Below are 26195 nucleotides of genomic sequence, written 5' to 3'. Positions count from 1 at the left end.
CAAGGATCAAAAAATAAATACATTATAGACAAAAAAAAAATTTCTGACCTGCAATAATGCTTTACTATTTTTTATGGAAGTTATAGAATGGTGTGCAGAAATAAACTGCACTGATATCCAGAAAATGTTGGTAGAATTATGTTCAAAAAGCCCACTGATTTCAAAATACTCTACTGAAGACAAAAATGAACCCAGTGCAAATGATCGACTGCCGCAGTGACATAGACTGCTGCAGTGGACTGTTTGTGAGGATATGAAGAGAGAACATAAAACAATTGGTGAATTTTTATTTCTTTCCTGTGGTACCGAAACACTAAACTTTGCTGGAGGCAAAGTTCGTAGAGTCAGAAAGGGTTAAAGGAGTGGGTAGATTTTTTTTGGCTGATGCTGACCTAGGTTGCTTCTGTGTATCATTTACCACTACTAATACTACATGAAATTTCTTCCTATAGTCATCACAGCAATAATATACAGAAAAATATTTCATGCTGGAAAATTTATATTTCTAATTGCAAAATCAAAAAAAGAAAAAATAAATCATAGAAAAATAACATACTACCATTTACCATAATGGTTACAGTACATTAATAATACACAGCAAGCTATTACATTAACCAGTCCAGAAAAAAAAAAAAAAAAAAAAAAAAATCAATTAGATATATTGAAAATTGTCTGATTTTCCACACCACCATCACTTTAGAGAATACCATAAAACCCCAGGGGCTCACATTTCGTGAGTGTGGGCATGGCACACCAAGGGTCCTCAGCTGGATATCATCATTCTTCTCTTTTTTGGTGATTCCCTCCTACTTCTCTCTCTCTCTCAGGGTACTAAAATTTTTTTTGGCTAGAGCAACTTAAGCCTCAGGCTTCCCTGCACAACAATAATAATAATAATAATATACCACCCTGTGTACTTCGTAGCAATACCCGTCACGAGATGGAACCCCCCCCCATCAGGGAGAAAGACTTGTGGAATTTGCAGAATCTTGAGGTTTGTCAGTCATGAACACTTTTTTCAAGAAAAGCATGAAATTTTCTTTCCTGTGGTACCGAAACACTAAACTTTGCTGGAGGCAAAGTTAGTAGAGTCAGAAAGGGTTAAAGGAGTGAGTAGATTTTTTTTTGGCTGATGCTGACCTAGGTTGCTTCTGTGTATCATTTACCACTACTAATACTACGTGAAATTTCTTCCTATAGTCATCACAGCAATAATATACAGAAAAATATTTCATGCTGGAAGCAAGAAAGTGGACATGGAAAAGCCCAAATGGATTAACAACTAAATGAAATTGTCTTCATCTCACTAACAGAAGGTATATTGGGAATGATGTTACTGTCCTGAACAAGGTAAATGTTGGAAGTGATCACAAAATGGTAAGATGCACACTTGATATATATGTAAGAAAAGAAAGGAAAAAAACTGACTCGAGTAAATAATATAAAGATCTTTGAGATAACAGAAGAGGAGAAAAAGCAGTATGTACTAGAACCTTTCTGCAGACCTTTCAGAACCAAGGTACCAATGAGGAAAACAACTTATGAAAGTGATAAAGCTCGAGAAACCTATAGGTAAAAGGAAATCCAAATAAGAAAATATTAGTCATGAAACACTTGTCACGATGAACCAACGACAACAAATGAAGAAACTCAGAGAGGATATAAAAAGATTTAACACAAGAAAAGTAGAACAAGCATAAAGAGAAAACAAAGGACTTAAATCAGCGGTCATGAGCAGTAATACAGAAAGAAATGAAACAATTTGAAGAATAGCGATGGTGTACTTATAAATAGCAGAAAGGGCATAATTCAAATAGCAGAAGACTACTATAAAGTATTATTTAAGGAGCAATGGTATGATGCCAGCAGTAGGGAAGATGAATCACAAATTTACAGCACATATGACATGCCCAATATCCTTCCTGATGAGATGCATTGAAGAAAATGAAAGATCAAAAAGTCCCGGGTGAATATGAAGTTCTTGTACAGTTGTTAAAATTGGGATGAAGAGACATGACAGAAACTGGCAAAACTCTTCACAAAATGCATCAGGAAGGGGTGACACCTAAGGAGTGGAATAATGCAATCATAATTTTGCTGCATAATAGAGGAGACAAAATAGAAATTGGAAATTAAAGATCAACTCCTTGTCCCACATCTACAAATTGTTCGCACTGGTCATCACTAACAGATTAGAAAGAGTACTTGATGAGAATCAACCAAAAAAGCAAGCTGCCTTTAGGATAGGATTCTCAACTATGGATCACCTTCACGTAATATCACAGCTAATGGAGAAAGCAAATGAATTATGATTGGAATTTGTGGATTATTAAAAGATGTTTGACTCCATATGGCTTAAGTCAATGTTTCGGGCACTGGTAAGACAAAGCAGTAAATTACTTTAATTATTGAATTTAACCACTCTGCCAACCATTGTATCACCTGCAAACTTAAAAAGTAAGCTAGCATATCCATTAATAACCACTCTCTGACATCTCCCACTTAACGATCCCTTTATTCATAGCATTAGCTTGCCCTTAAAGCTACATACTCCAATTTGTACAGCAATCTTTTATTGCAAGGGTAACAAATGCCTTCCTGAAATTCAAGTTTTTGGTATAATTTTTTTTTTTTTTTTGCATATAGTTCTTTTGTTACTGCATTACATATCCAATCAGACTGGTCAGACAAGTCTTGTCAGCCTGACAAGCAGTTCTCTGAGCAGAGCAGACAGGCTATCAGGACAGGACATGGAGTTCTGTTAATGATATACCAGATTTTTGTCAGATAGGACAAAGAGGTGTTCATCCAATGTGAAAGATTAGGGTGCATCTTGAGTATTGCATATAGTTTCTGAAGCCTCATTTTAGGGAAGGAGGAATTCTGTTGATAACTAGTCAGGGATCACCATCATCAGCCATTTTCAATCCACTGCAGGATGAAGGCCTCTCCAGCAACTTTCCAGTTCCTTCTGTTTTGTGCAATGGCCATCCATTTACTACCCACAAACTCATGCATTTCATCTGTCCATCTCCGTTGTCTTCCAGGTTTTCTTCTAGCTCCTCTTGGATACCATTCTGTTATTTTCTTAGTCCATCTGTCATCATGTCTTCGAGCTATGTCCTGCCCAAGACCATTTTATTCTTTAGTTTTGATAAGAATATCCTTTATTTGAGTTTGCTGCCTAATCCGTGTGTTTCTCTTCTTATCTAGAAGTCTGATTCCCAATATAATTCGCTCCATTCTTTGCTGCATACTTCTCAGCTTCTCCAATCTTTTGGTAGGTGCCCAAGTTTCACTTCCATAAGTCATGGTGGGGAGTATACATTGATTCATTATTTTACGTTTCAGACAAACTGGGATATTGCTCTTCAGTATTGAGCATTGAGCATTGAGCATGCTTAATGTGACTATATTTCCTGAATGCTATCCATCCAAATATTTATTCTTCTCTTGACTTCCAGCCATTTATCATTATTACAGCTAAGGACTTGTCCCAGATAAGTACATGACTGCACCTTTTCAGTTACTGCTCCTTCACTAATGGTGAAACCCATGTTTAGTCTCTAGAGCAAAGTTCCAGCATTCCCCTCTCCCCATACTTCTCCTTCAACCCATGCACGGTACTAAGTACTATAGGTTTTGATACCTTTCGTGTTTGGGGTTTTCATTAAAAAAAAAAAAAAAAAAATTATAACCCTTTCTGTGGCATACTTGTTCATCATTACTTTTGTTTTAGCCATATTCATCATTATTCCTAAATCTTTACTAACTCTGCATAACTGATTAAGATTTTCCTCTAATCCTTTGGGATCGTGGCTTATGACCACAATGTATTTGCAAATCATAAATGGTTTAGGTACTCTCCATTCACAATGACTCCTTTCTGCGACCAGTCTAGGGCAGCAGTAAACAGCTTCGGAGATATTGTGTCTCCTTGTCGAACTCCTTTCTCGATTTTAAATTTGCTACTGTCTTTGTCAAGTCTAATAAAGGAGATAGCGTTCTCATATATTTTCTTCAGAATCATAATATATGGGGTATCTATGCCTTGTCTTTCCAGTGCCTGAAACATTGCCTTATGCTGTATGGAGTCAAATACATTTTCATAATCCACAAATGCCAGGCATAATGGTGTTTCATATTCATTTGCATTCTCCATTTCTAATCTGTTAGTAATGACCTTTGTGAACAACTTGTAGATGTGGGATAACAAGCTAATTGGTCTATAATTTCCAATTTCTGATTTATTTCCTTTCTTATGCAGCAAAACCATGATTGCATTATTCCACTCCTTAGGCGTCACACCTTTTCTAATGCATTTTGTGAACAGTCTTGCCAGTTTTTGTGTCATGTCTCTTCCTCCCAATTTTAAGAACTCTACAGTAACTTTATCTTCCCTGGGGCTTTCTTATTCTTCATTTTCTTCAATGCATGTTCTACCTCATCAGGAAGAATACCAGGTGTGTTGTATATGTTACTAATTTGCGATCCATCTTCCCACTGTTAGTATCATTCCCTTGCTCCTTGTATAACTCTTTATAGTTGTCTTCTGCTATTTGAATTATGCCTTCTCTGCTATTTATAAGTACACCATTGCTATTTTCAGTTTCAGTATCATTTGTCTTTCTGTATTACTGCTCATGGCTGCTGATTAAAATCCTTTGTTTTCCCTTAATGCTTGTTCTACTTTTCTTATGTCCTCTCTGACAGTTTTCTCCTTGTCAGTGTTTTTCTTGCTGTTCATTTGTCATCTTCGGTTCATCACGACAAGTGTTTCTTGACTAATTTTTTTTCCTTTGGATTTCTTTTTACCTATAGGTTTCTTGGGCTTTATCACTTTCAGAAAGTTGTAATATTCCTAGTCGATATCTGGCTCCTGAGTAGTCTTCAGAAGCTGAAACTTTTAAGTTCCAGTACATACTACTTTTTCTCCTCTTCTTTTATCTCAAAGACCATTGTATTATTTACTCGAGTCAGTTTTTTTTCTTTCTTTTCTTACATCTATATCAAGTATGCATCTTACCATTCTGCGATCACTTCCAACATTTACCTTGTTCAGGACAGTAACATCATTCACGGTATATCTTCTGTTAGTGAGGATGAAATCGATTTAGCATTAGCATTAGTAGAGGCATTTGATGCAAGAAAGCAAGCTTATGCAGCATCAGCCAAAAAAAAAAAAAAAAAAAACCCACTTCCACTTCACCCCTCTGTTCGTTCAAAATACCTGTCCAGCTGAGCCTTAAACTTATTTAGGCTATCAACCTCCACCACAAGGGATGGAAGTCTGTTCCACCAACCAACCACCCGCTGGCTAAAGGCAAATTTCCGCACGTCTATCCTACATCTGTCTTTCCTAATTTTGAATTTATGCCCTCTCAAGTGATTATTCTGAGCTAGAGGAAGAATCCCATCAGCATTGAGCATGCTTAAACCATTCAAGGCTTTATACACCTCTATCAGATCACCTCGCTGGTGCCTAGTCTCCAGACACTGTAATTTGCAAAACTTAAGCCTTTCTTCGTAAGAGCACCCCTTTGTTCCATTCACTAATCTTGTTGCCCTTCTCTGTACTCGTTCCAGCAGCTCTACATCCTTCTTGAAATGAGGCCTCCAGACCTGTATACAGTACTCCAGGTGTGGCCTGACCATCGCCTTATACAATGGAATAATCACCTCCTTATCCCTGCTGGAAAAATTCCTGTATATCATTGACAATACTCCATGAGCTACTCTTGCAGCCCGTCTGCACTGCTCAGAGAACTTCATATCTGCCTGCACAACCACCCCCAAGTCCCTTTCATTCTCTACCACTGTCAGTGTTGTACCACAGAGTTGATACGTTGCTCTGGGGTTGCTGTTTCCCATGTGTAGTACCTTACATTTGTCAATGTTAAACTTCATTTGCCACCTCTCAGCCCATCTGCTCAACCTTTCCAGATCCTGTTGCAGCAGCATAGTGTCAGTAGTGTCCTTGACAACCCTGCCAACCTTTGTATCGTCTGCAAACTTGGACATTAATCCCGATATACCATCATCAATATCATTTATAAATACAGAAAACAATAATGGACCCAACACTGAGCCCTGAGGGACTCCACTAATAACATCAGTCCACGATGAGCAGTGTCCATTGATTACCACTCTCTGTCTTCTCCCCCTCAACCACCCCTTTATCCATAGCAGCAATTTGCCTCCAATGTCACACTGCTCCAATTTGTGTAGCAATCTTCCATGTGCAACAGTATCAAAAGCCTTTCTAAGATCCAAGTATATAATATCAAAGTTATTCCCTGCATCCAGTTCTTTTGTGACTGCATCATCGTATCCAATCAAGTTGGTCAGGCAAGACTTCCCCTTAACAAAACCATGCTGTGTCTGAGCTATAACTGAAGTCTTGTCTAAGTGATCCTGCAGTGCTTCTTTAACCAGTGCCTCCATTAATTTTCCTGGAACAGAAGTTAAGCTCACAGGTCTATAATTACTTGTGTCAGCCTTTGATCCTCCTTTGTGAATTGGAGTCACATTTGCACATTTCCAGTCTATGGGTACCTCCCCTGAGTCCAAGGAAGCTCTCATAATTATGGCTAAGGGTTTGCTTACTTCCTTTGCTGCCTCCTTTAATATAACTGGATAGATCCCATCCACCCCGGGTGCCTTTCTTGTGTTTATCTTCAACAGTTTCTCCTCCACTTTACTCCCAGTTATTTCAAGATTCTGTAACTTACTGCTAGAGTTGAATACACCTCTGGCATTCCCCTCGCTGAATAACTCCTCATGTGTGAATGTCGATGCAAAATATTCATTTAGTTTGTTAGCTACCTGAGCAGGATCATCAACACTTGACCCATCAATATCAAGTGGACCAATCTGATTCATCCCTTTCCTTCTAGAGTTTACATAAGTAAAGAACTCTTTGCTGTTTTTCTTTGCATCCCTTGCCAAGGATTTCTCGTAATCTGCCTTCGCCTGCCTAACCTCCTTTGTAACTTGGTTGCATATCAACTTGTATCTATCATAGGCTTCTGTGTCATGTGTTAATTTGTAAGTATCCCATGCATTTTTCTTCTCTGCCATATGCCTCATTAGTTCATCTGACATCCATTTTGGCCTAAACCTTGAACAATATTTCTTAGTTGGTATGTAAAGCCTAGTAGCTTCCAAGATAAGTTCTTTGAATGCTCCCCATTTTGAATTTGCTGTTGGTAACATCATCAGTTGGTCCCACTGTATAGAATTTAAATACTGTCTCAGTCCATCGTAGTCGCCTTTACGGAAGCAATAACCCTTCCCTTTACCCCTAATGGTAGTTACCTCTTTGAGTAAATCCCACTTCAGCACACTGTGATCACTGCCACCTAGTGGTTCATTTATCTGCAGATTCTTAATGCATGAAGCATCACTGCTGATAATCAAATCAAGAGTATTACTCCCTCTAGTTGCCTCCCGAACATGCTGATGTAGAAAACAATCATCGAATAAATCCACAAAAGCCCTGCTAGTGTGTGAGTATCCAGCCCCCAAATTCCAGTCAATATCTGGGAAATTAAAATCTCCCATTATAAGACACTCTGATTTACTGGCCCACTCTATTTCCCTGTACAGTTCCTTATTATACTCATCAGAGTCATTAGGCCTATAGCACACTCCTACTCTCAATTTTGATCTCCCAATGCTTATGTCACACCAAACTGACTCCACACTGCACTGTCCAGCGATGTCGACTGGCTTCACTTCCTTGGTTTTTATGTGTTTCTTAACTAATAGCATAACACCTCCCCCCTTCCTATCCTGTCTATCCTTTCTGTAGACGTTGTACTCCCCAAATTGCAGTTCCGCATCCCTTATATCTGTGTGACACCACGTCTCTGATATCCCAACAATATCTGCCTTCGATGTTTTGAGCAATACCTCAAATTCATCAAATTTATTTACTAAACTCCTAGCATTGGTGTACACGCAAGTATACCTGCACCTGTTTCTATTCTTAGCTACCCTAACACAACCCATGTGTTTACTTGTACCACAATGGCTCCCAGCAGTCTCTGAAATACCATGCATCTTGTTTTTCAGGCTTCTGCTCATTCTAATAGAAGCAGTGCAAGAATCTCTTTCACCTCTTCCAGTGGCTACTGTCAATCTATTGGTCTTTGTCTCCCCCTAAGCTAGCAGTTTTCCGACCCACCTAACACTGACTCGATAGCATCAGCAAATATTCTTGCACCCTTTCTATTTAAGTGTATCCCATCCCTGTAGAAGCAATCTCTCCTGTTAACAAGTACAGTCCAGGCTGAAAAAAATTCTACCCCTTGAGCCTTGCACAATCTTTCCAGGGCCAAATTGATCGACAAGGCTCTCATCATATACTCCCTCCTATCGTGTCTGGGCAGAATTGCAGACACTTTCAAATTCAACCCTAATTCTCGGCTTTTGTTCAACAGTGACCTGTACTTGTTAAGTAATTCTGCCGGTCTCCTACTCTTAATATTATTAGTGCCAACGTGTACAACTATATCACCTTTTGTGCCCTTAAAAGATGATATTCGCTCTACAACGTCATCAACCTTTGCCCCTGGCAGACATACCCTGGTCCTGTTCCACCTATCTTTTTTACAAAGCATGTTCCCCGTTTCCCTGACAATAGAGTCACCAACAACTACTAGTTCCTTCGGGACCAGCGCATTCTGCCTTGGGGGTTGTCTCTGTGTCACGCGATGCCCAAGTGCAAGCTCTGGCGTTGATGTGGGCAGCTGAGAGCTTGATGGGCCCCTCAATTTAGTTTCTTCGAGGGCATCCACCCTGTCCTTCAAGCTCTCATATAGGTCCAAAAGAACGCCGAGTTGTTGCCTGATATCGATACACTCCTTGCATCGCGCACACACAAAGACATGCCCCTTGGCAGTATCATGTCCCGTACCCGATTGCTCTGCAAACATCAAGCAAACAGTGCATTTTATAAGGCTGTGAGTCAGAGGACAACTGCCCCCCTCAGTTCTGCTCTGAGCCACAGCACTTCCATTAGCTTGAGCCTTTTGCTTTGCTGCTCTGAGTCATGATTCTATTAATTTATTAATTAATTATGTTATGTTATTAATTATATTACGTTTGTAATCTAAGTCGTTATATGTATTTATTTAAATGTACAATTTAACTGCTAACGAAGTTCAACTAACGCTATCTAGTACGGTATATAACCTACGGTATATCTAGTACGGTATCACAATGGCGGGAAAGTTAATAATGGTAGCGGTAGTTACGAACACGTGGAAACCCTTACCGATACTTTTACAAGGCCGAGTAAAGAAAGATTTCATTAGCTGTTAATCCATTTGGGCTCTTCCATGTACACTTTCTGTTCACCCCTTTCTTGAAAAAAGTGTTCATTACTGACATTCCTCGAGATTCTGCAAATTCCACAAGTCTTTCACCAATTCCAAAATTTCCTATAGTTAGTTGTTGTTGTTATTTGGTTTTTAGGAGCATTAGCAACTAAGGCCATATTGCCCGGGGATATGCAGTGGTCATTCCCTGACCTTTCCGCATCCTCCATATTTGGTGGTCATGGGCTCCAACCCCGGTCTAATCAAGAAGTGTGTGCTATGCACTGCTGCTCCTGCCCACCTGGCTACGGAGGCACCCCTATAGTTAGTAGTCAGGGATACAAAACAATATTCTTACCAGGAAGTGAGCAATTTAAAGAAGTTCAACAAATTTCTGTTTTCTTTTGGGATGCTGTATAAAATGCATAATTTCTGACCTACCAATACCAAATATCCCATTGGTGTCAGATTTACAAGATAGTACTGTATTTTGTGATAAGCTAATATCAAATATCACTTTCTAGTTTTGAGGCTTGACAGACTAAGTAATCTGAACTAAAATGAAATTTCATTTTGATATGACATAATGATAACTTTAAATTAGCATTGCTATTCCTTAACTCACTTGAGCATAGAGAGCAGAAACTGCTTCAAGGGTAACAGTAAAAACACCCTTATGACTATCAACCCATTTTGTATTTGGAATCTGAATCTGCAAAAACAAAAATACCAGGTTTGTTAAAGTTAAGCGAAAAATAAAACTGACACTAAATGCAATGCTACTATTTAAGAGACAAATATCTATAAAGCAAGTTGTTTACTCATTTTATAGTAAAGATTGGCAGAAAATCACTGAAGCTTATGAAATAATGTGCAATGAATTAAAATAGATTCAATATTTACTTAAAAAAATGGTCACATGCACAGAAATCAACTGCTACAAGAAATTAAAAAAAAAAAAATTGATTCACAAGTTTTTTTCTTTACTTTATATCAGAACAAAAAAGAACAAAATACATATAAAAATAAAGGAAAACATTTTTTTTCCCTTATAAAATAAGACAAAATTTTTTTTTTAAGATAACAGCCATTTTATCAGATAGCTTCTTAATATTACGCACACTGTTACTGAGTTGGATCCTCATATAAGATTCAGTATCAAGTCAATTTCTTTTTCTTTTCTTTTATTGCAGAGTAACATAAAAATCCAATTTTTAACACCAATCTGAAGCAAGGAGAAGAAGAGGAACTAACAATTTTTCAATATTCGGCTACTCTTGAATTGAGCTGTTTAGCAAAAGTTCATTATGATTTTGTTACAGGTGAGAATCACATTTATATTGATTAGACTTTGATAATTCTGCACTAATAATGCAAATGATTTGACCGGTTTCTAAATGGATTTCAAACCTGAGAATTGTCACTTGTTGGAGGAAAATATTTTTGCAAAGGAAAGTGCAAGTCCCATAGGCACAGCATAATGGCATTGCAAATTTCTTTGTTAACTGTAGAATTAACATCAATCAAAAAGTCATTGAGTGTGAGAAGATAATTTAAGTTGATTTTTTCTGCAGATAAGGCACAAAATTCCAGCTTCTTTAACTATGATAAAATTTTATCAAATACTGTAAAAATGGTCACATTCTGTCTTTGTACTAACAGATTCACCTCATTTAATTTTGTAAAAATATCTGCAAGATGCACAAGTCTCAGAGCCAAGAGGAATTTGTCAATCAGACATCTGAAAAAGATTTTCAATATATAAACCAATACTGCAGGATTTACCTCAAAAAGTCTTAGAAAAAATATACCACACAAAAGACGCCTCACTTTTCTATAAAGAAGATGCATTCTGCCCAAGTACCCATTTCTTGCCACAAAATTCTAATAATCTAGATCAAACTGACAAAGTATAATATAACTAAATTATAGTTATATTATACTTTGGACTAGCACATTTTTTGCAAGGCTCACTAATGCATGTCACTGTGAAGAACAGTGACAAATACAAGGCAATGTTGGGAAAAAGTTATGAGTTAGGACTCAGTTTGAAAGTGTGTGCAATTCTGCCCAAACATAATAGAAAGGAGCACATGTAGAGAACTTTGTCAATCAATTTAGCCCTGGAGAGAATGCAGAAGGCTCATGGTGTAGAATTCTTTTCAGAGTGGTCTGTGCCTCTTAACAGGGGAGACTATTTTACAGGGATGCATTAAACTTAAATAGAAAGGGAGCAAGAATATTTGTTGATGCTATTGAAGCAGTGATAGGCGAGACAGAAAACTACTAGGTTGGGAGGAATACACAGAGTAACAGCTTAACTAGAGCCGCAAGCAAAGGTGATGGTCACACTGTTGCACTGCTTCTTTTGGAAAATGCAGCAGCCTGGAAGGCAAGGTGACAGGGATTTCAGGCCCTGATGCAGCTCATGGAAACAATGAATACATGCACTGTGTAAGGGAGAGTAAGAACATGTGCATTTACACTTCCATGTACACTAATACTAGGGGCATTGTAAATCAATTTGATGTATTTGAAGTGCTGATTACATCATCAAATGCAAACATTGTAGGGATAGTAATGTGGTATCACTCAGACATAAGTGATGCTGAATTTGAATAAGGGGAGTATAATGTATACAGGAAGGAAACAGGAACGGAGAGTGTAGAGGGGTTATGCTCTTAATTAAGAAGCATATTAAATAGAAGGCCATGCATCCAGTCAACATGGGTGACAAGTGCAATGTTGAGTCAGTCTGGTGTGACATAAGCAATGGGCAAACAAAATTGAGAGTACGAGTGTGTTATAGGCATAATGAGTGCGATGAGTATAACAAACAGCTATACAGTGTGTTAGTTGTCTGATGGCGCAGGGGTTCCCCCATCTCTGCAAACAAACAGCTATACAGAGAAATAGATTGGGCCAGTAAATCAGAATGTTTTGGAAAGAAATGGATGTCAGATAAACTAATGAAATTCATTGCAGAGAAGAAAAATGCATGGGATGGTTTAAAATTATCAGGCAACACAGAAGCCTATGGTAGATATAAGCTAGTAATTTGTAATCAAGTCACGAAGGAGGTTAGGAAAGTGAAGTGAGATTATGAGAAATCTTTGGCAAAGGATGCAAAGAGAAACAGCAAAAACTTCTTTATTTATATAAACTCTAGACTGCTGTACAAAATAGAGCAGTATGGCACTAAGTGCAAGTAGTTTCTATATGGATAAAGGGTAAGTTGAGTGGGAGAAGACAGAGAGAGGTAATCAATAGGCAATGTCGGAAAACTGCTAGATTGGGGGGATACAAGGACTAATAGATTAACAGTAGCCACTGGCAGAGGTGAAAGTGATTCTTGCACTGCTTCTATTGGAATGAGCCGCAGCCTGGAAAATAAGATGCAGGATATTTCAGAGACTGCTGGGAATCATTGGGGTACAAGTAAACACATGGGTTGTGTTAGGGTAGCTAAGAAAAAGAACAGGTGCATGTATACTTGTGTGTACACCAATGCTAGGAGTTTAGTAAATAAATTTGATGAATTTGAGGTATTGCTCAAAACATCAAAGGCAGATATTGTGGGGATTTCAGAGACGTGGTGTCACACAGATATAAGAAATGCAGAACTGGAATTTGGGGAGTACAATGTGTACAGAAAGGATAGACAGGATAGGAAGGGAGGAGGGGTTATGCTATTAATTAAGAAACACATAAAATCCAAGGAAGTGAAGCCAGTCGACATCGCTGGACAGTGCAGTGTCGAGTCAGTTTGGTGTGACATAAGCATTGGGAGATCAAAATTGAGAGTAGGAGTGTGCTATAGGCCTAATGACTCTGATGAGTATAATAAGAAACTGTTCGGAGAAATAGAGTGGGCCAGTAAATCAGAGAGTCTTATAATGGGGGATTTTAATTTCCCAGATATTGACTGGAATTTGGGGGCTGGTCACTCACACAGTAGCAAGGCTTTTGTGGATTTATTGGATGATTGTTTTCTACATCAGCATGTTCGGGAGGCAACTAGAGGGAGTAATACTCTTGATTTGATTATCAGTAGTGATTCTTCATGCATTCAGAATCTGCAGATAAATGAACCACTTGGTGGCAGTGATCACAGTGTGCTGAAGTGGGAGTTACTCAAAGAGGTAACTACCATTAGGGGTAAAGGGAAGGGGTATTGCTTTCGTAAAGGCGACTACAATGGACTGAGACAGTATTTAAATTCTATACAGTGGGATCAACTGATGATATTGCCAACAGCAAATTCAAAATGGGAAGCATTCAAAGAACTTATCGTGGAAGCTACTAGGCTTTACATACCAACTAAGAAATATTGTTCAAGGTTTAGGCCTAAATGGTTGTCAGATGAACTAATGAGGCATATGGCAGAGAAGAAAAATGCATGGGATACATACAAATTAACACGTGACACGGATGCCTATGATAGATACAAGTTGATCTGTAACCAAGTTACAAAGGAGGTTAGGCAGGCGAAGGCAGATTACGAGAGATCCTTGGCAAGGGATGCGAAGAAAAACAGCAAAGAGTTCTTTACTTATGTAAACTCTAGAAGGAAGGGGATGAATCAGATTGGTCCACTTGAGATCGATGGGTCAACTGTTGATGACCCTGCTCGGGTAGCTAACAAACTAAATGAATATTTTGCATCGACATTCACACATGAGGAGTTATTCAGCGAGGGGAATGCCAGAGGTGTATTCAACTCTAGCAGTAAGCTAGAGAATCTTGTAATAACTGAGAGCAAAGTGGAGGAGAAATTGTTGAAGATAAACACAAGAAAGGCACCTGGGGTGGATGGGATCTATCCAGTTATATTAAAGGAGGCAGCAAAGGAGGTAAGCAAACCCTTAGCCATAATTATGAGAGCTTCCTTGGACTCAGGGGAGGTACCCATTGACTGGAGATGTGCAAATGTGACCCCAATTCACAAAGGGGGATCAAAGGCTGACACAAGTAATTATAGACCTGTGAGTTTAACTTCTGTTCCCGGAAAATTAATGGAGGCACTGGTGAAAGAAGCACTGCAGGATCATCTAGACAAGACTTCAGTTATAGCTAGGACACAGCATGGTTTTGTTAAAGGGAAGTCTTGCCTGACCAATTTGATTGGATACTATGATGCAGTCACAAAAGAACTGGATGCAGGGAATAACTTTGATATTATATACTTGGATCTTAGAAAGGCTTTTGATACTGTTGCACATGGAAGACTGCTGCACAAATTGGAGCAGTGTGGCATTGGAGGCAAGTTGCTGCTATGGATAAAGGGGTGGTTGAGGGGGAGAAGACAGAGAGTGGTAATCAATGGACACTGCTCATCGTGGACTAATGTTATTATTGGAGTCCCTCAGGGTTCAGTATTGGGGCCTTTATTGTTTTCTGTATTTATAAATGATATTGATGATGGTATATCAGGCTTAATGTCCAAGTTTGCAGACGATACAAAGGTTGGCAGGGTTGTCAAGGACACTACTGACACTATGCTGCTGCAACAGGATTTGGAAAGGTTGAGCAGATGGGCTTCGAGGTGGCAAATGAAGTTTAACATTGACAAATGTAAAGTACTACATATGGGAAACAGCAACCCCAGAGCAACGTATCAACTCTGTGGTACTACACTGACAGTGGTAGAGAATGAAAGGGACCTGGGGGTGGTGGTGCAGGCAGATATGAAGTTCTCTGAGCAGTGCAGACGAGCTGCAAGAGTAGCTCATGGTGTATTGTCAATGATATATAGAAATTTTTCTAGCAGGGATAAGGAGGTGATTATTCCCTTGTATAAGGCAATGGTCAGGCCACACCTAGAGTACTGTATACAGGCCTGGAGGCCTCATTTCAGGAAGGATGTAGAGCTGCTGGAACGAGTACAGAGAAGGGCAACTAGATTGGTGAATGGGACAAAGGGGTTCTCTTACGAAGAAAGGCTTAAGTTTTGCAAATTACAGTGTCTGGAAACTAGGCACCAGCGGGGTGATCTGATAGAGGTGTACAAAGCCTTGAATGGTTTGAGCATGCTCAATGCTGATGGGATTCTTCCTCTAGCTCAGAAAAATCACCTGAGAGGGCATAAATTCAAATTGAGGAAAGACAGATGTAGGATAGATGTGCGGAAATTTGCCTTTAGCCAGCGGGTGGTTGGTGGGTGGAACAGACTTCCATCCCTTGTCGTGGAAGTTGATAGCCTAAATAAGTTTAAGGCTCAGCTGGACAGGTATTTCGAACGAACAGAGGGGTGAAGTGGAAGTGGTTATTTTTATTTATTTATGTTACTTTTTTTTTTTTTTTTTTTTTGGCTGATGCTGCATAAGCTTGCTTTCTTGCATCAAATGCCTCTACTAATGCTAATGCTAATGCTAATGTTCTTCATGTTATTAGTGGAGTTCCTCACGGTTCTCCTTGAAGTGTATAAGGCCTTGAATAGTTTGAGCAAACCGAATTCTGATAGGATTCTTTGTCTTGCTCAGATTGTGCACCTGAATGGGCATAAATTCAAGTTGAGGAAAAAAAGTTGCAGAATCGACGTGCGGAAATTTGCCTTTAGCCAGCTGGTGATTGATTGCTGGAACAAACTTCCATCAGTCATTTTGGACACTGATAGCTTAAATAAATTCAAGGAAAAACTGGACAAACTTTTCCAGCAAATGGATGTTTTTTTGGCTGATGTTGTAAAAGCTTTCTTATTTGCATCATATACCTCTACTAATGCTAAAGACAGAGAGTGGTCATTGATGGGCAATTCTCTTTGTGAACTGATGTTATCAGTGGACTTCCCCAGGGTTCAGTGCCTGGCCCTTTGTTGTTTTCAACATTTATTAATGATACTGATGAAGGTATATTAGGCTTAATGTCAAGGTTTTCAGATGATACAAACAAATGTTGGTAGGGTGTGTAACGACAGTAATGACGGGATGCTACAAGCAACAAGATTTAGAAAAATCTGGTCAAGGCCTGAGAAATGGCAGCTGAAGTGTAACATTAACAAATGAAAGGTACTGTATATGGGTGGTATTAATCCCAAATTTATATACCAACCATGGAGTATTACACTCAAGGTAGTAGAAAATGAAAAAGATCTGTAGGCAATTGCATTCACATATGAAATTATCTGAGCAGTGCAGACATGCTGCCAGGGCAGCTCATGGGGTTTTGTCAATGATATATAGATACTTTGCTAATAGGGATAACAAGGTGAATATCCCTTTGTACAAGGCCATGGTTATGTTGTTGTTTTGGTTTTTAAGAGCATTAGTAACTAAGGCCATATTGCTCTGGGATATGCGGTGGTCATTCCCTGACCTTTCCGCATCCTCCATATTTGGTGGTGACGGGCTCGAACCCCGGTCTAATCAAGAAGCATGTGCTACGCACTGCTGCTCCTTCCCACCTGGCTATGGAGGCGCCTCCCCATGGTTATGCTGCATCTAGAGTATTGTATACATGTCTGGAGGCCTCAGTTAAGAAAGGATGTAGATGTTTACTAAATTGATGCCTTCAGATCTGCATACGAAATACTGTACAAGGTTTAAACCTAAACAGATGCCAGGTGAGCTAATGAGACATGAAGAAAAATGAATGGGATGCATATAAATTATCAAGTGATACAGAAGACTTTCATAAATATTGTTGTTGTTATTTGGTTTTTATGAGCATTAGCAACTAAGGCCATATTGCTCCGGGGATATGCGGTGGTCATTCCCTGACCTTTCCGCATCCTCCATATTTGGTAGTCACGGGCTCGAATCCCTGTCTGATCAAGAAGCATGTGCTATGCACTGCTGCTCCTGCCCACCTGACTACGGAGGCACCCTTTAATAAATATAAAATAGTCTACAATCAAGCCACAAAGAAGGTTAGGCAGGCTAAGGCAGATTAGAAGAAGTCTCTGGTAAAGAATGCAAAGAAAAGCAGCAAAGATTTGTTTACTTACATTAATAGTGTATTTGAAAAGAAAATACACAAAGCATAATTTCATATAGGTTTAGGTAATTAACTATACAGAGTACAATATGCAAAAAGAGCCTAGTAAACATGGGTCCTTAAATGAATCCTTTTCGAGATATTGCACATTTCTAGTTGAGATCCACCACTGATAAGGTGAACTGTATAGAGTTGGGATCCAACACTGACATTTTTGTTTAGGTTAGGTCATGTTCATTCTCTCCCTTTCCCCTCTCTCAATGCTCTGAGATGTAGCAGGCATACTAGTACTTGTCAAAGGATAGTCAATGTGGAGGTTACAGCAAATGAAGAGTATGCGGACATGCACTTCATGTATGGTAAAGCCAACGGCAGTGCACTCGAGGCTGCACGCCTATTGGGCTGCCTGACAAAGGCAGCCCAATAGGCGCACATTCATCACAATACATCAATGCTTTAGAGAACATGGGCGCTTCGCACATGGAGTACAAACAGATAGGCCCAGAAGCATAACAATTGATGTTGAGGAAAGGGTGTTAAAAAAAAAGAGAACAAAATCCAAGAATTTCGACAAGGAGGGTTGCTCTGCAAGAGCATGTACTGAGTTGTTGCAGTGTGTGGAAAATTTCACATCACCAATTACTGTACCCCTACCATATCCAGCATGTACAAGGTCTCAGCAATACAGACTACCCTCCCAGGATGAACTTCTGTCAGTGGATGCAACAACAGTATGTCCTGAACCCCCAATTTTTAAACATTTTGTTCACTGACGAAGCTGGGTTTACTCGTGATGGTATTTTCAATTTTCATAACTGTCATGTTTGGTCCGATGAAAATCCTAATTCAATTCACGAGTCATGACATTAGCAATGTTTCTCGTTGAATGTCTGGGCAGGACTACTAGGAGACCTTCTAATTGGACCACACTTTCTCCCAAACAGGTTAACAGGAGAGCTGTACCTTCGGTTCCCACAGAATGTTCTTCCAGACCTCCTTGATAATGTTCCACTTCAGCAACACCAGAACATGGGGTTTATGCATGATGGTGCAGTGGCACATTTTAGCATTAGCATTAGCATTAGTAGAGGCATTTGATGCAAGAAAGCAAGCTTATGCAGCATCAGCCAAAAAAAAAAAAAAAAAAACCCCACTTCCACTTCACCCCTCTATTCGTTCAAAATACCTGTCCAGCTGAGCCTTAAACTTATTTAGGCTATCAACTTCCACTACAAGGGATGGAAGTCTGTTCCACCAACCAACCACCCGCTGGCTAAAGGCAAATTTCCGCACGTCTATCCTACATCTGTCTTTCCTCAATTTGAATTTATGCCCTCTCAGGTGATTTTTCTGAGCTAGAGGAAGAATCCCATCAGCATTGAGCATGCTCAAACCATTCAAGGCTTTATACACCTCTATCAGATCACCTCGCTGGTGCCTAGTCTCCAGACACTGTAATTTGCAAAACTTAAGCCTTTCTTCGTAAGAGCACCCCATTGTTCCATTCACTAATCTTGTTGCCCTTCTCTGTACTCGTTCCAGCAGCTCTACATCCTTCTTGAAATGAGGCCTCCAGACCAGTATACAGTACTCTAGGTGTGGCCTGACCATTGCCTTATACAAGGGAATAATCATCTCCTTATCTCTGCTGGAAAAATTCCTGTATATCATTGACAATACTCCATGAGCTACTCTTGCAGCCCGTCTGCACTGCTCAGAGAACTCCATATCTGCCAACACAACCACCCCCAAGTCCCTTTCATTCTCTACCACTGTCAGTGTAGTACCACAGAGTTGATACGATGCTCTGGGGTTGCTGTTTCCCATGTGTAGTACTTTACATTTGTCAATGTTAAACTTCATTTGCCACCTCTCAGCCCATCTGCTCAACCTTTCCAGATCCTGTTGCAGCAGCATAGTGTCAGTAGTGTCCTTGACAACCCTGCCTACCTTTGTATCGTCTGCAAACTTCGACACTAAGCTTGATATACCATCATCAATATCATTTATAAATACAGAAAACAATAATGGACCCAACACTGAGCCCTGAGGGACTCCACTAATAACATTAGTCCACGATGAGTAGTGTCCATTGATTACCACTCTGTCTTCTCCCTCAACCACCCCTTTATCCATAGCAGCAATTTGCCTCCAATGCCACACTGCTCCAATTTGTGCAGCAGTCTTCCATGTGCAACAGTATCAAAAGCCTTTCTAAGATCCAAGTATATAATATCAAAGTTATTCCCTGCATCCAGTTCTTTTGTGACTGCATCATAGTATCCAATCAAATTGGTCAGGCAAGACTTCCCCTTAACAAAACCATGCTGAGTCCGAGCTATAACTGAAGTCTTGTCTAGATGATCCTGCAGTGCTTCTTTAACCAGTGCCTCCATTAATTTTCCTGGAACAGAAGTTAAACTCACAGGTCTATAATTACTTGTGTCAGCCTTTGATCCTCCTTTGTGAATTGGGGTCACATTTGCACATTTCCAGTCTATGGTACCTCCCCTGAGTCCAAGGAAGCTCTCATAATTATGGCTAAGGGTTTGCTTACTTCCTTTGCTGCCTCCTTTAATATAACTGGATAGATCCCATCCACCCCAGGTGCCTTTCTTGTGTTTATCTTCAACAGTTTCTCCTCCACTTTACTCCCAGTTATTTCAAGATTCTGTAGCTTACTGCTAGAGTTGAATACACCTCTGGCATTCCCCTCGCTGAATAACTCCTCATGTGTGAATGTCGATACAAAATATTCATTTAGTTTGTTAGCTACCTGAGCAGGATCATCAACAGTTGACCCATCGATATCAAGTGGACCAATCTGATTCATCCCCTTCCTTCTAGAGTTTACATAAGTAAAGAACTCTTTGCTGTTTTTCTTTGCATCCCTTGGCAAGGATTTCTCGCAATCTGCCTTCGCCTGCCTAACCTCCTTTGTAACTTGGTTGCATATCAACTTGTATCTATCATAGGCTTCTGTGTCATGTGTTAATTTGTAAGTATCCCATGCATTTTTCTTCTCTGCTATATGCCTCATTAGTTCATCTGACATCCATTTTGGCCTAAACCTTGAACAATATTTCTTAGTTGGTATGTAAAGCCTAGTAGCTTCCAAGATAAGTTCTTTGAATGCTTCCCATTTTGAATTTGCTGTTGGTAACATCATCAGTTGGTCCCACTGTATAGAATTTAAATACTGTCTCAGTCCATCGTAGTCGCCTTTACGGAAGCAATAACCCTTCCCTTTACCCCTAATGGTAGTTACCTCTTTGAGTAAATCCCACTTCAGCACACTGTGATCACTGCTACCTAGTGGTTCATTTATCTGCAGATTCTTAATGCATGAAGAATCACTGCTGATAATCAAATCAAGAGTATTACTCCCTCTAGTTGCCTCCCGAACATGCTGATGTAGAAAACAATCATCCAATAAATCCACAAAAGCCCTGCTAGTGTGTGAGTGACCAGCCCCCAAATTCCAGTCAATATCTGGGAAATTAAAATCTCCCATTATAAGACTCTCTGATTTACTGGCCCACTCTATTTCCCTGTACAGTTTCTTATTATACTCATCAGAGTCATTAGGCCTATAGCACACTCCTACTCTCATTTTGCTCGAGTTGTGACTCAGTATCTAACTACAAGGCATGGTCAACGGTGGATAGGTAGAGGTGGGCCTGTAATGTGGCCTCCCAGATCACCAGACTTAAACCCTATGGATTTTTGTAACTGGGGTCATGTTAAAAGCTTGCTGTACACTTCTGATGTTAACACAGTTGGACAATTGCAGTGTCAGGTTGAAAGAGCCTTTCAGTAATCAGAAATTACTCTGGAATGCCTGAAACAATTTGACAACTCAATGCAGAAAGCCTACAAAGCTGAGCACGGATGCAAGGACAGCATTTTGAACACCTTTTGTAACATGTAACATCTGTAAAATACTGTGGTGTTGAAATCAAAAATTAAAAATGTATTATCATATGTTCAATAAAACCACCATTAGCAAAGGATTCAAAGCTTTTTGCTAAACTAGTGGTCCCATAGTCAGTGGTGGATCTTAACAGAAAATGCACATTATCTCTAAAAAGGTTAATTTGCGGCCTGATGTTCACTGGGACCTTTTTGCTTATTTTAGTTTGTACTTTTCACCTTTAAATTATTGACCATCATTTTTGAAACACCCTGTATAATAATGTCGGTGTAGATACACCATAGTTTATCCCTAAATTTTGAACTGTGTTTGTAGCTTAACAGTATCATTTTAATTGTATCTCATATTGTGGGTGCTTCAGAACGAGATAGCAGGTATTGCACTACTTCAAATAACGACCCAGACAGCCCGTTTAGAAGCTAGTTGGCTTCATTTTCGGTGGGCAGGCAGGTACCCTGGCAATGCAATATGCCATCCCAGTTAGGAAGTTATTTCCACAATATGAGAAATGCCAAATAGTGAATGAATAATAATGTATTTGAAGACAAAATGTGCAGGCATAATTTCATACAGGTTTAGGTAATTAATTTTATAATAACTATATATAGTATCCGATGAAAATAAATAACAGTAGTCTTCTCTACTAGAGAAGTGTTATTAATTTGAAGTAGTGCAATACCTGCTATCTCACTGTGAAGGCACCCACAATATGAGATACAATTAAAACGATGCCGTTACACTACAAGCGCCGGCCGGGGCAAACTTAAAAAAATCGTTGAAACATATTTTGCATCCTGTAGGAATAAATGGAGGTATAATGAAAATATCATAATGTGAACCCAACAACACATTGTTTTTTGATAATTCGTTCCAAGACCTTGGTTGAAAGTTTTGCTCTATAACTAATCTATTTATCTCTCTAAAAGGTCATTTTTATAATGTAAATTGCACTACACTTTCATCGTTATCATATGTTCTGTTATAAGAATCAAATTGGAATGCTTTTGTGATATTTTTCTAAAACACAATTCTGGAGGTCACTACCATAAAACTATAAAAACAATTTGCACTTTCCGGTTTATTCGGCTTTTCGGTTACTGCAATCTATTATAAACAGGAAGTAAACTCGATCTTATTGCATTTGCGATAATACCGATAACTGGAATTGTGTGGGTTTTTAATGTTATTATAGTGAAATGAGTTCTCCTTCACTGAAATCTTCAATCATATAAAAAAACATAAATAAATTTTCAGAATCTTCTCTTCATTCCTATTTACTTATTACAATGGTGAAGGGAAAGGGACCAACAGAGAGTGCAAGTGTTAGCAGTGCTGGGACACGAAACAAAATTGATTTAGAAATGAAGGTGATTAATTAAGAAGTACGAAGCAGGACAAAGTGTGTCATCTATTGAATGAAATTAGGTCTCACTGCTCCAACAGTGAATACTATTTTAAGGGACAGTGCACATATAAAAGAACATGTTAAAGGATCAAAGCATTTAAGATGGCCAGTGATCACAAAATAGCATTCAGGTGCTATATCGAAGATGTAAAAGCTATTAATAATATGAATGGAAAATCAGATTCGGAAGCAAGTGCCCCTGAGTCCAATGACCATTCAAGCAAAAGCAAGAAGTATTTATGAAGATATTAAGGATAAGTATGGCGAACCACAAGCAAAGTTTCATGGCAAGCAACGGGTGGTTTAATAGGTTCAAGCATCGCACTAGTTTCCAAAACATTAAAGTATGCGGTGAAGTCACCAGCGCCGATTCTGCAGCTGCAGAGAAATTTTGTGATGTGTTGGGAAAAAACCCCTTCTAAATCTCTACAGCCCTCTACTTCCACAGCTGCGGTGCTTATCAGCTGGAGAGTTAATTCTGGCAATGATGCCCGAAAGGTAAAACTTGCCTGTCTGCTCTCTCCTTTTGTAATTTTAGAATTTTTGTAATTTTGCACACTTCTGTAATTTTTCCTGCACATGAGATAAAAAAATTAAAAATAATAATTCTATTTACATGTTCATGGAATATTTCTTTTTTTCCTTCAATTATATTCAGCAAGCACAGTTGTGAGTGCTGCTTAAGCATTTAGGGAAATTCCGACTTACATAGAGTTCCATGGAATGCAACCCTTACGTAAGTTGAAAAGTGGCTGTATATGTAAAAACCTTACTTCATGTTTATATACTAAATATAAAAAAAATAAATCCAAATTTCTTAATCCACTCAATGTATTAAGATTATAGAGACTTCAATAATATTTTGTTTTGTGAATATTCTGAAAAAAATCCAGTCAATTTTTACAAAAAATTAACTTTAAAGTGTTAAAGTCAACGAAATACTCTCCGATTTTATTAGAAACATGCTTGTGATACATACAGAAGGAGTTAAAAATGAATAGCTTGGTGGAGGCTTTTCCATCATCACAGGAAGGCAAAAGTCTCCTGTTTGTAATCTTCCTTCTCGATACAAGGGGAGCCACTAAAATGAAAATAAATAAACAGAAAACTGAAAGACAATCTAATACTAAGAATCTTTTTACAATCTAATCTCATCTCATAATGTATAATTATAAAGTGCATATAAAAATATATTACAAATTATATATTAAGTAAAGCATAATAAAATAATTATGCGGCACAAAATAACACTACTCTGCAATGGTTTTCGATGTTTGTTTCTTTTACAAACATTGAAATGTTGTCTCCAAACAGGCCTACAAGGTTGAGAAAATTCATGTTGAAATTTTTATGCTTCACATCAACCAATTTAAATAAAATAAAATAAAATGTAAGTTAAAATAAAAGCCTTAAAAGCTTTAAAATACATGAATGAAGTAAAACTAATAAAAACAGATGTATTTACAATAAATATAAAATGACTGTGACTGAAGTTAAAATAATAAAATAGTAATAAAAGAGCTAAAAACTGTAGCTTTCAGAGACAACAGACTCTTTTCTCAACAGTGTGTTTTTTGTTTACGACAACCTCCTTAAATAGCAGGCTCACGGCACTCGTCACAAGGTTCCAAAGGAATATGGTTGGAATTTCCCACCTGTGTGGTAGAACCGGAAATGGCTCGGGAGCGCGCCAATAAAAACCAACCATCTCGTTCAAGAATGATGGCTTCAAGGAGGGGACGTATGCGAACACTCTATCCCTGTTAATAGTGTTACTGCTAGCCGCCCCAATGCTCAGGCTCTCAAGCCATTTACGGTCCCAGAACCTGTGAGCTCGGTCAGTGATGAACGCAGCTTCAGGGGAGATCTGATGCTGCTTCTCCCAATAGTGCGCGGCCACAGCAGACTTCGCATAATTTGCAGTTTTTATAGCCTTCATGTGCTCGTCCAGATGTTCTTTAAGTCGTCGCCCTGTCTCACCAACATAACAAACCCCACAATCCGGGCATTTAATTTCATATACCACTCCCCACTACTAACTTCTTTTGCTATGGGATCTTTAACTTGTGATATCACTGTGTGCAACCTCCATTCCGGAAGTTGCACACAGCGTATCTCGCACCCCCGGACTGTATGTACAATGCGTTCAGTAAGGCCCGGATAGTAAGGAATGTATGCAGTGATCACAGAGGCGGACGACTCACTACTCGTGGACTCTATCCTTCTAATAAATTTATCCAAAAACCCTCTGGGGATAGCCACATTTCTTGAGGTCTGCTGTAACTGATAATTTCTCTCTCTTTATCCTCGGGGGCACTGCAGTGGGACCCAACCCTATCTATTAAGGCCTTAACCACACTTTTCTTGTGTTGGCTGGTTTGTGCCGAGCTATAATGGGTATATTGCCCCCGGCACATAGGTTTCCTGAAAACTTTAGTCTTAAGCCTACAACCTTCTCTGATCACCAACACATCAAGAAATGGTAGGGATCCCGCTGTCTCTACCTCCGAGGTAAATTGGATGAAAGGGGAGAAGCTATTAAGCACATTAAGTATTTGATCTTCCTTTCCCTTCTGTATGATGGTAAAAGTATCATCCACATATCTTTTCCATTTACATAAGGGAAATTCCAAACCATCAAAGATCCTAACTTCCAATTCTTCCATGTTTAAATTAGCCACAATAGCGCTAAAGGGGGAACCCATGGCTGTGCCATGAACATGCCTATACATAACGTCTTGAAAGACCAGGGTGGTACTGGACAGGCAAAATTCTACACTTTCACAAATATCATTAATACTTAACAAAGACCTGGTATTTAAAGCCACATCCTTTTCCAATGCCATTCTAACACATTGAACTGACACAGTGAGTCGTCCGTCCCTGTGATCACTGCATACATTCCTTACTATCCGGGCCTTACTGAACACATTGCACATACAGTCCGGGGGTGCCAGATACGCTGTGTGCAACTTCCGGATGGAGGTTGGAGGTTGCACACAGTGATATCACAAGTTAAAGACCCCATAGCAAAAGAAATTAGTAATGGGATGGTATATAAAATTAAATGCCCAGATTGTGGGGTTTGTTATATTGGTGAGACAGGGCGACGACTTAAAGAACATCTGGACGAGCACATGAAGGCTATAAAAACTGCAAATTATGCGAAGTCTGCTGTGGAAAAGCACTATTGGGAGAAGCAGCATCAGATCTCCCCTGAAGCTGCATTCATCACTGACCGAGCTCACGGGTTCTGGGACCGTAAATGGCTTGAGAGCCTACACATTGAGGCGGCTAGAGGTAACACTATTAACAGGGATAGGGGTGTTCGCATACATCCCCTTCTTGAAGCCGTCGTTCTTGAACGAGATGATCGGTTTTTATTGGCGCACTCCCGAGCCATTTCCGGTTCCAGCACGCAGGTGGGAAATTCCAACTATATTCCTGTGGAACCTTGTGACGAGTGCCGTGAGCCTGCTATTTAAGGAGGTTGTCGTACAACAGAAGCACACTGTTGAGAAAGGAGTCTGTCGTCTCCGAAAACTACAGTTTTTAGCGCTTTTATTACTATTTTATTATTTTAACTTCGGTCACAGTC

At 39.2% G+C, this 26195-nt stretch overlaps 1 protein-coding gene across 1 annotated transcript in view; it reads right to left on the bottom strand.

The window, feature by feature from the left end:
• Zir (dedicator of cytokinesis) overlaps nt 1–26195 on the bottom strand; it is an 869757-nt gene that overhangs the window by 562341 nt on the left and 281221 nt on the right. The window contains 2 exon segments of the mRNA XM_090382918.1: nt 9949–10035; nt 23577–23678. Of these exon segments, the coding sequence (XP_090239044.1) occupies nt 9949–10035; nt 23577–23678 (189 nt within the window).

The sequence above is a fragment of the Mastigoproctus giganteus genome, chromosome 10 (genome assembly GCF_048544385.1).
Source record: "Mastigoproctus giganteus isolate SK-2022 chromosome 10, ASM4854438v1, whole genome shotgun sequence".
NCBI lineage: Eukaryota > Metazoa > Arthropoda > Arachnida > Uropygi > Thelyphonidae > Mastigoproctus > Mastigoproctus giganteus.
The sequence above is the reverse complement of the archived record's forward strand: the minus strand, read 5'-3'. Positions and strand labels throughout refer to the sequence as shown.